Source organism: Salvia hispanica, chromosome 1 (assembly GCF_029641045.1).
Source record: "Salvia hispanica isolate PSC_SH4W2 chromosome 1, Shi_PSC_v1, whole genome shotgun sequence".
Classification (NCBI taxonomy): Eukaryota; Viridiplantae; Streptophyta; class Magnoliopsida; order Lamiales; family Lamiaceae; genus Salvia; species Salvia hispanica.
Window position 1 is genome coordinate 17,028,400 of NC_142692.1, and position 10,255 is coordinate 17,038,654.

Sequence of the window (10,255 nt, forward strand, 5' to 3'; positions counted from 1 at the left end):
TGAAACAAACAGAGAGTGTGAGTGATTCGAGAATGTGCATTGCAGGGGCGAAGACTGTGTGTGTAACCGGTGCATCGGGCTACATTGCCTCATGGCTCGTCAAATTCCTGCTCCTCAAAGGCTATACGGTCAAGGCCTCAGTTCGCGACCCCAGTCAGTTTCCTTCTCTCTCTCTCTCTCAGTCAATTTAATTTCACCTGTTTTAATCGATGGATCTAGCTAGGCCTCCATTTCCATTTTATTCTCTACCCATTCAAATTATGCGATCTGTCACAATGTGGGCTCGGCCGTCTGCCGGAGGACTTCTCACAACAGTCCCCGACCCCGCCCCATGATTTTGTGACAGATCTGGTCGAACCACTATTAGCACCAGTGATTATATATAGGAGCGTCGAGCCAAGTTGCAGAAGAAGCTGATGTATTCTCAACGAAGAAGATGAACAATTAATATTGATTTTTGGGCCGAGGAGTGGTTAATACTCCTATTGATTGTTACTCCATTCGTCCCAGTTTAAGAGTCCTGTTTTGCCATTTTCGTCCATCACAATTTAAGAGTCCCATTTAGAATTTACCATATTTGTACATAAAATTTAACCTAATTGTTGATGAAATTTACACTCATATGTCATTACTTTCATAAAAATAAAACTAAACAAAATACTAAACATACAAAAAGTAAAAAGGGTCTCATTTTCCACTACATCACTTCAATTATTACACACTCTAACAACCACTACCTAACTTCATTTATTACACACTCCACCAATTTCTTAAAACTCGTGTCATAACTAAATATTACTCTTAAACAGGGACGAATGAAGTATTTAAATTTATTAGTTAAAAAAATCAGTCAATATTGTCCTTTCAAATAATTTTATCTTTATTACATGAGTTACAACTTTCTTTATAAATAAAAATTCTAGATTTCTACCCTACTATTATTTTGGTTAAATAGAAGTTATAGTTTAAGATTTTTGAGGCGGCACGAAAAAATTTGGTGCGGTATTCTTTGAATCATGTTTTATTATTTTTTTTACTTTTATTTTGTTTATTTGACCTAATTTTTATGAATATAATAATTATACTCCATGTTTTTTATTGTTGATTTTAATTACCATCCATTTAAATTAATGGATAAATTTATTTTAAAAATATCTCGAGTTTTTATCTGTTCTTCTGAAGCTAATGTTGAACACAATCAACAACGACTAGCAGATATGTTTGCAATTATTTCCAATGATAAAATTTTGGTCGGCTCAAAATATGAGTACTCGTAAAAGTTAAATATATGAATACATGTAAAAGTTAACTATCGTGATAAAACAAAGATGTAATTTATTTTTAATGTATTTTTATTAATATATATATATATATATATATATATATATATATATATATATATATATAGGGATATAATCAATTGCTAACTAATTACCAATCCCAAATTGAGACCAATTTTCAACCATTAGATTAGAAGATCTTGTGGTTAATATAATACCAACTGTAATATATTTTAAATTTAAATAATTATTAATTAAATTAAAAGGGTATTAATGTCAAATCATATATGTAGTAATTATAACTAACTACTTTCTCTCTCCTCAAAATCATCTCAAATCTTTAAATTTACGTAACTCTCTCAATTTAAATTATTTTTTCGCAAAAAATATATCAAATTAAAGATAATTTAATAAGGATTCCAACGAGATCTCAATTGCATATGTTCCGACGACGTTCGGATGATGAAATTTGATATTTTTTATTTTAGTTTTCGTAAATGTTGATACCCAGATTTTTATCAACAAATACATCAAAAAATCTCAATAAAAACATGTAAAAATCTCAATAAATATGTGTTGATATTTTCTTGTACTAATGTTGATATTCTTATATCATATTGTTGATATTTGTAATACACAATGTTGATATAAAAAAACACCTACGAAAATTATCATATGATAACATAATGACGATATTACCCTTTTGTTGATATTTTGTCTACTATTTATTGAGATTTGTGAGCTTTAATCTCATCCACTCATTTTAAAATCCAAGGGTAGAGATTTAGTCTTGATTTTGGATTAGGGTGCTATAAGCATTAGAATAAAACCCTATATATATATATATATATAGGGATGTGATCAAATGAAAACCAAAAACTCAAAACTTTAATCCTAGCCACTAATTTTTACAGACCTGTGTTTAATATTGCGTTGTTTTTTAATCTCAACAAAAGTATGTATTTTATCAACAAGGGGTATTTTTGTGAGATTATTTTTGAACGGTTTGTCATCCTGATTTCTCTCCCACTTTCCAAAACCAAAAATTTTCAGATCTTAACACATAACTGACGTCAAAAATTAAACTTGGTTGAAAAAAAACACAAAATTCAAGTTGATACAACCAAAACCCTAGTTCAAACAAGAAGTGAAATTTTTTTCCGCAACAAAATGCTTGAATTTTGTGTTGAAATTGTGTTGCTCATGTGTTGATGTTGAATTTTGGGTTGAAATCATGTTGATTCAATATTGATTCTTACGTTTAAATTGCTTGATTGTTTTGGTCTGATTTTGAAATCGAATTTTGGTTGGTAATAGGCTGTGCAGTAGAATTCTGATAGTCTCTGCAGTTGAAATGGCTTGAATTATGCGTTGAAATTGCGTTGATCCTGTGTTGATCATGTATTGATGTTGAATTTTGGGTTGAAATCGTGTTGATTCTATATTGATTCTTACGTTTAAATTGCTTGATTATTTTGGTATGATTTTGAAATCGAATTTTGGTTGGTAATAGACTGTGCAGTAGAATTCTAATAGTCTATGCAGTTGAAATGGCTTGAATTATGCGTTGAAATTGCGTTGATCCTATGTTGATCTTGTGTTGATGTTGAATTTTTGGTTGAAATCGTGTTGATTATATATTGATTTTTATGTTTAAATTGCTTGATTATTTTGTTCTGCTTTTGAAATCGTATTTTTGTTGGTAATAGTCTCTGCAGTAGAATTCTGATAGTCTCTGCAGTTGAAATCTTATTTTTGTTGGTAATAGTCTCTGCTATTGAATTCTGATATCTGTTGGTAATAGTCTCTGCTGTTGAATTTGGTCTGCTGAGTTTGTGCTGAATTTGTATTGATTGCGCGTTGATTGTGTTGATATTGTGATATGATTTTAGGTGTATTCCGTACAGAAACTTACATTGCTTTTTTGTTGATTTTGTGAGTAATTGAAACTGATTAATTAACGTGAATAGTGGAAGGAGAGAGAACGACGAAATCGGGATTGCATAATTATTCCATAAATAAATGATTCACTTTATTATGAAAATGTCTAATATGTCCTCTGTTGCCAGATTCATAGAGGTTATTGAAATTAATAATCTGGAAACATAATAAGCGTTGATAACTAATAATTAGTGGCTAGGATTAAAGTTTTGAGTTTTCATTATATATATGGTTTTCATTATATCACTACCCTATATATATATATATATATATATATATATATATAGGGGAGTGTTATATTGCTAACTCAATACCTAATTGCTAACTACAACTAAATAATAGCCATTAGATATCCAAAGTAAGGGCCTAGATCATCAACCACGAAATGTCAATACGATCAACAAAAAACGTCAATAAAGCCATAGTATTAATTCCATAAAACATCAATAGGGGTATTAATGTCAATTAACTACATGTTTAGTTATAACTAACTTTTAAAAGAAATCCCAAAACGGTAAATTCATATAACATATATCAAATTAAAAATAATTTTATAAGGATTCCAACGATATCATACATGCATATGTTCCGACGTCAAAATTTGAAAAAAAATTCAAACTTTTTTCAATTTTTTCGTAAAGCAGAAATATCAACATACTATATAAAATATGTCAATATAATACATGTAGAATGTCAATATAAGCAATGGGTTAACATTCTTAAAGCATTGTGTTGACATTCTCAAAGCATTGTGTTGATATTTCCGAAACACTATATTGACATTTTCATCTAAAACCCTAATTTGACGTTTTTTTTATCTTTTTTATTTTATTAATAAAAATGAAAATTACACGTGGCAAATTGTAGACCACACGTTTTCTAAAATCCTATGGCCTTAAATTAGTTGTAGTTAGCAATTAAGTGATGAGTTAGCAATTGATCACTCCCCTATATATATATATATATATATATATATATATAATATTATATTAATTATCTCGTTCGACTCCACGATTTTTAAATTCTGGATCCGCCATTGTGTCACATCCGGCTATTGCCGATTGTTGAATTTCAATAGTGAACAATATTTATGAAGATGTCTGGCTTTTTATAGGGTAATTTGCAGTTACAACGACGAAATTGCTCACTTTTGGGCACCACATTTAGATAAAATCAAGGGAGACTATGATAATCTGTCTACACTAATTTTGATGAATTGATTAAAAGTACTACTACATCTTATTTTTGAAATAGTCAATCATATGTTTTTATCAATATATGTCACTTCAAATTAAAAAATAAGTGCAAATTGCAGGGTGAAAATGTGAAATTTTTTGCATAAGTTGTAGTTTTGAATACCTGAAACATTTATCCTACAAGTATTTTGTTTTAACACTAAAGTCAACAAGTAGGTAGATTTTATATGCATGTCTGCATTTGCATGTAATAGTCGTATTTCTCAAAATATGCTTGATAATTTTACTTGTGAGAAAATGTATGTGTATCATCTTCTTGTTCACATATTATTTGAGTTTGATGATGATAGGTTATGCTAAAAATTAAAAGTCAAAACATGGAACAGGTGATTCAAAGAAGACACAACACTTGCTTGCACTTGATGGAGCCATGGAGAGACTTCAGTTGATGAAAGCAAACCTGCTGGAAGAAGGATCATTTGATTCTGTAGTTGATGGCTGTGAAGGTGTTTTCCATACTGCATCTCCTTTCTACCATGCAGTTACAGATCCACAGGTGATAACATTTTATAGTTTACATAAAGTTGAAACCACTATTCTCATAGTAATCTCCTTCTCTAGAACATCCTTCACATGGTTGTCCACTATCTCTAAAACAAGTATCAATTGCACCCCCGTGCAAATACACTTGTCCTTGAGGATCGTATGGTTCAACATCCTCCGTCGTACGTTCTTGACGTTGTGGAATAGCATCTTTCTCCCCAACTAAAACTTGCAAAGTATTAGTTGGGTTTGACCAAACTTTAACCCACACTTGTAAAGCCTGTACCTTGTTTCAATGTGAGATAGTTGCAAGAAAATATGAAATGTAATTGTGATTTGTTATGCAAAAGAATGTGTGATTGACTCACATAAGTTTTGATTGCCATCAGGCAGAATTAATTGATCCTGCAGTGAAGGGAACACTGAATGTTCTTAGGTCATGTGCCAAAGCGCCCTCTGTGAAAAGGATTGTTTTGACATCCTCTATAGCTGCGATTGCATACAATGAGAAGCCGCGCACACCTGAAGTGGTAGTCGATGAGACGTGGTGGTCTTCACCAGAGTTTTGCCAACAGATGAAGGTAATGTTTACTTACGACAGTTTTAATTTGTGATCATTCATCAATTTTGGTTGTGGCAGAAGTGGTATGTTCTTTCAAAGACATTGGCTGAGGATGCTGCTTGGAAGTTCGTGAAAGAGAAAGGTATTGAAATGGTGGCTATAAACCCACCAATGGTTATTGGTCCGTTATTGCAGCCAACACTAAACACGAGTTGTGCAGCAATATTGAACTTGATCAATGGTAAGTTCCATACCTAGAGACTAGAGGTTTTAGATTATTAGTTAATATGCAGATCTAATTGGAATTAGAATTTCACTATGCAGGTGCAGAAACATACCCGAATTCTACCTACGGATGGATAAATGTTAAAGATGTTGCTCTTGCACACATTTTGGCATTTGAGAATCCTTCAGCAAATGGAAGATATTGTATAGTGGAGAGGGTTGCACACTTTTCAGAAATCGTCAAAATACTACGTCAACTCTACCCTACTTACAAACTTCCTCAAAAGTAAGTCCCTTTGGTTATTACTCCTATATTCATTTCAAATTTCCTACGAGAATGTGCAATTTCTATTGTGATCAACTTTTTATATTTTTATTTAGGTGTGCGGACGACAAGCCATTTGTGCCGTTATTCCAGGTCTCCAAAGAAAAATCTATATCTCTAGGTGTCGAGTTCACTCCTCTTGAAGAAGGAATCAAAGAAACTGTTGAAAGCTTGAAGGAGAAAAAATGGTTTAAACCTCAATCGGGTATCTGAATGCCCATTCTCTTGAGAATATGTTGCATGCTTTGCGTGGGAGCTGACGTAGGCATGCAACGTAGATGGTGACGCATGCGCCTTGTCATGCTAGTAGGATGCATATATATTGAATAAGAGCACGTGTTACATTCATGTCGACGCAAGGAAGGAGTGTGGTAGATTGTGGGAGTGCTGGTAACGCAATGAGGAGGGACCACATTGTAGAGAGGTGTCGATTATGTGAGTGTCATGGGCTAAGGATCGAGGATCCGAAGCAGAGTTTGTTATTATCATTCCCTGTTATTCCTTTGGTTGTATTTCCCTTGTTCACTTTCGTTTTCATCAATAAAGCTCATTGAAAATCCCATCGGAGTTTATCTTTACGTTCATATAATCGTTAAATCGTTGTTAGTTTGGTTCTTAGCTCACGTGCACGTGAGCGGCTGTGTACCTATCAGAATATGTTTACTGGATGGTAAAGATTGTGGGTTTTCTATTGTTTTGTTTTGTTATGGTAAGGAATGCTCTCTCTATCCGAAAAAAGTAAACTAGTTTTACCATTTTAGGTTGTTTTTCAAAATAAGAAAAAAATCTAAATACGGAAAGTTTTGAATAAATAATAATCCTACATATTATTTATTTATGATGTGGATCTCATAATCTATTAACACTCGTTCCATAATTTTTTTTCCTCTCTTTCTTTTTTTCATCACTCGAACTTTACCTATTGCACATTAAAATTCGTATTATTTATATTTTTGTCAATTTTTTTTGGGACGGGGGGAATATCTACAATATGCTATGAAGAAAAACTGTCATTGGAAAATTACACAATCTAAAAAGTTAGAGCATCCACATCCATGCCGTTAGATGTGGGCCCAGATCCACTTTTGTTCATTTTTTACTCCCTCTTTTGCAAGAGCACAACACCTACATCCATGCTCTTCAGTAAGACCATGCTCAAGGGTTCCACCATTCTATTATTCAATGTAAAAACTTCAATTACTAAAAACATTTCCAAAATATTAAAATGCATTAAAACTACCCGAACTACTATTACAAATTACAAAAGAAAAATGACATAATTAAAATCCTAAAAAATAAAAATTACATACTTAAAATCCTAAAAATTAGAAATTACATAATTAAAATCCTACAAATTAAAACTTACATAATTAAATCCTAAAAAACACATCCGTGGAAATTTAAAGAAGACTAGTCCGATGGCGGTATCCCCAATTGTTGTCGGAGAGCTCGTATCGTTGCATGATGTGCATCAAATTGCTTGGGAGTCATTCGAGACGTATCGGCGTTAGTGGCTTATTACAAAATGGCCCACAACGAGTTGGTGGGGGTGGAGGCGGCACAAAGGGAGCGGGAGTGGGAGCCGGCGGAGCGGCTGGCCGTCGACTGTTTCCTTCCTTTGCGGCCGGCGTAGGGAACCGCTCGGGCCAACGTCGGGCTATCCAAGTGAGCTCCGGCAATGCCACCTCTTCCTCGCCGGCGTTGAATAGGGATAGCGTCCTCGACCGTTTGCTGGAGGAGTTGGAGGAGGATCGAACGCCTCACTTATACTTTGGATGATGACGCACCTGCTGCCAAGTGTTGAGATGCTTGAATGATTTGTAATGCTTTGATTGGTAGGTCAACATGGCGGCTGTGATGATGTCGACCTCGCTCGTGCCGCTCCCTGCCGACCGCTGTTCCTCGAGGTAATACCCCTGAAACTTTTGGATTTCTTTGTTGGCTCTTCCGATGACATTGCACACCATACTCTCATTGGGCTCCACCATTCCAACTGGTCGGCCGACATTGTACCAGCGGAAGACGCAGTGCCAAAACCTGTCCCCGGTTTGGTTCATGCCTACCTCCTCATATTCGGATTCAATAGGCTTCGAATATCTTCTCCATCTATGCCGGAGTATACGGGGTGTGGACGTTGGGGTCACCGGTACTGCCACGAGTACGGAGACGGACGCCATGAGCGCCGCGACTGGTGGAATCACCCTCTGGAATTTGGACAACAGTGGCGTCGAGGTGCTCCCTCCCGAACCTTGTTCGGGTGCCCACCCGTATTGCCCCTCGGGGGCATCTTGCTCGTCCACCGGGTAAGGCTGGTAGCCACCCGGAATTTGCGAACCTTGGGTAGGAGGAGGGGGCGAGATATTCGTATCCGGCGAAGGGAATGGCGATGCGCCGAACCATTCGTGGTTCCATCCGCGGGAGTCGGAGGGGTGGTCGCCAGAGCCGGACATATTTGCAAGAGAAAAAGAGCGAGAATTTAGAGAGAGGTATATTGATGAGAGAATTGTTTGGTGTAGTGTAGTGTAATTTTTGGGTTGAAATAGAGGTATTTATAGATGAAAATGTGAATTTTGGGATAAAAATAATGAAAAATAAATTAAAAGTGGAGAAAAAACTGATACTCCCTCCGTCCCAAGATAAGTGACTTGTATTCCTTTTTGGGGTGTCCCACTATAAGTGACCTATTTTCATTTTTAGCAAAAAGTCATATCTCTTACTTTATTCTCCACCTACTTTATTCTCTCTTCCCTCCTCTACTTTTCCCTCTCTCATACTTTACTCTCTCCACTTTGACTTATTTAAATACCATTCCTTAAATCCCGTGCCCAAAAGAAGTAGGTCACTTATCTTGGGACGAAGGGAGTATATTTTATTGGAAAGTGGAAAATTATTATTTTTTATTTAAATCTGATATGTTTATATATTTAGAAATAAAAAAAAACGAAAATAGCCAATGGCATTGCCATTGGCGAATCACACCTTGCCACGTCGCCCTGCTCCTCGGCACGATGATGCTCAATGCTAAGCAGGGGTCTGTGCCGTCAGCAAGAGCACAACAGTGAGCAGGGTACTCGCCGCGCCAACGACACTTCTCCTGCTCCTAGCATTGAGCACCGAAGCGGATGCTCTTAGTACTCTTTCCGTTCTGCCATAGTTGAAGCATTTTTTTAGCACGAAGTTTAAGAAAAACAATATTTATTATGTTAAATGGAGGGAGAGGAAGGTAGGAGAGGAAAAAGTAGAGAGAATAAAGTAAAAAAGTGAATAAAATAAAGTGAGATAGAGATAAAGTAGAAAAGGAAAAGTGAGTTAGTTATTGCAGCTAAAGGCGAGTCCGTCGCCTTGGAGGCCCCTACACTCCGGTCCGACATCATGTGAGGGGGGTTTTATCAAGGTACGCAGTAGCCCGTTAAGGGGGATGCCTTAACCCACTGACTGCTAGAAGCCCATCTCCCAAGGTCTCACACTTGTGCCTGAGAAATGAAAGCAACTACACCACAGCAGTGGGATTGGAACTCAGGCTAATTGCAGCAAGATTTGCTCATCCGTTGCCAACTACACTACGCCCCTGCGGGCAAAAAAAAAGTGAGTTAATTATTAGTACTATATAGAGATATGACTCAACTAGAAAGAAACTTTTCAAAATAGAAAAAGCTCAACTATAATGGAACCGAATGAACAATTCAATTGATTTTTTTTTATTATTGGAAAATTCTGAGAATTCCCTAAGCTAATGACATTAACAATTATGCCCCTAAAACAAAGTATTTCAAACATCTCTTATTCCCCCCGTCACACAAGAATATGCACTCTTTCCTTTTTAGTCATTTTCACAAGAATATGCACTTTCTAATTTTATAAAATATTTTCTCTTTAATTAGGTGGGACCCATTCTCCACTAACAATACATTAATTACTTTCTCTCTCTACATGACTCTTACTTTATCAATTTATATTAAAACTCGTGCTAAACATAAAGTATAAATTCTTTAAGAACGGAGGGAGTATTATATTATCTCTCCAGTCTCCATTAGAATGAACTCACCCTCTCTATCTCCGATCTCCACTACTCCCTCACCCTTCTGCCCGCCGTTCCCGTTGGGATAAGGCCGCTCGAGCTCTTTCAGCTTCTCTCCCTCCCGCCGAGATGAACGTCAATACAAAACTCATAAAAAAAGAAGTT

The 10,255-nt window shown here is 35.6% G+C and overlaps 1 protein-coding gene across 1 annotated transcript; it reads left to right on the plus strand.

Moving 5' to 3' along the window:
- LOC125219800 (phenylacetaldehyde reductase-like) lies at positions 1 to 6,632 on the plus strand. Its single transcript, XM_048121871.2, has 6 exons — positions 1 to 153; positions 4,804 to 4,973; positions 5,350 to 5,541; positions 5,601 to 5,763; positions 5,847 to 6,033; positions 6,129 to 6,632. The coding sequence occupies exons 1-6, from the start codon at positions 33 to 35 to the stop codon at positions 6,283 to 6,285; spliced, it is 990 nt and encodes a 329-aa protein (XP_047977828.1). The 5' UTR covers positions 1 to 32; the 3' UTR covers positions 6,286 to 6,632.
- The last annotated feature ends 3,623 nt before the right edge of the window (positions 6,633 to 10,255 follow it).

Excerpts from the sequence above, each read along its gene's own strand:
- LOC125219800 (XM_048121871.2), top strand. The coding sequence starts at position 33 with ATGTGCATTGCAGGGGCGAAGACTGTGTGTGTAACCGGTGCATCGGGC. Across the intron at positions 154-4,803 it reads GGCCTCAGTTCGCGACCCCA|GTGATTCAAAGAAGACACAA; the intron begins GTCAGTTTCCTT and ends AACATGGAACAG. Across the intron at positions 5,542-5,600 it reads AGTTTTGCCAACAGATGAAG|AAGTGGTATGTTCTTTCAAA; the intron begins GTAATGTTTACT and ends TGGTTGTGGCAG.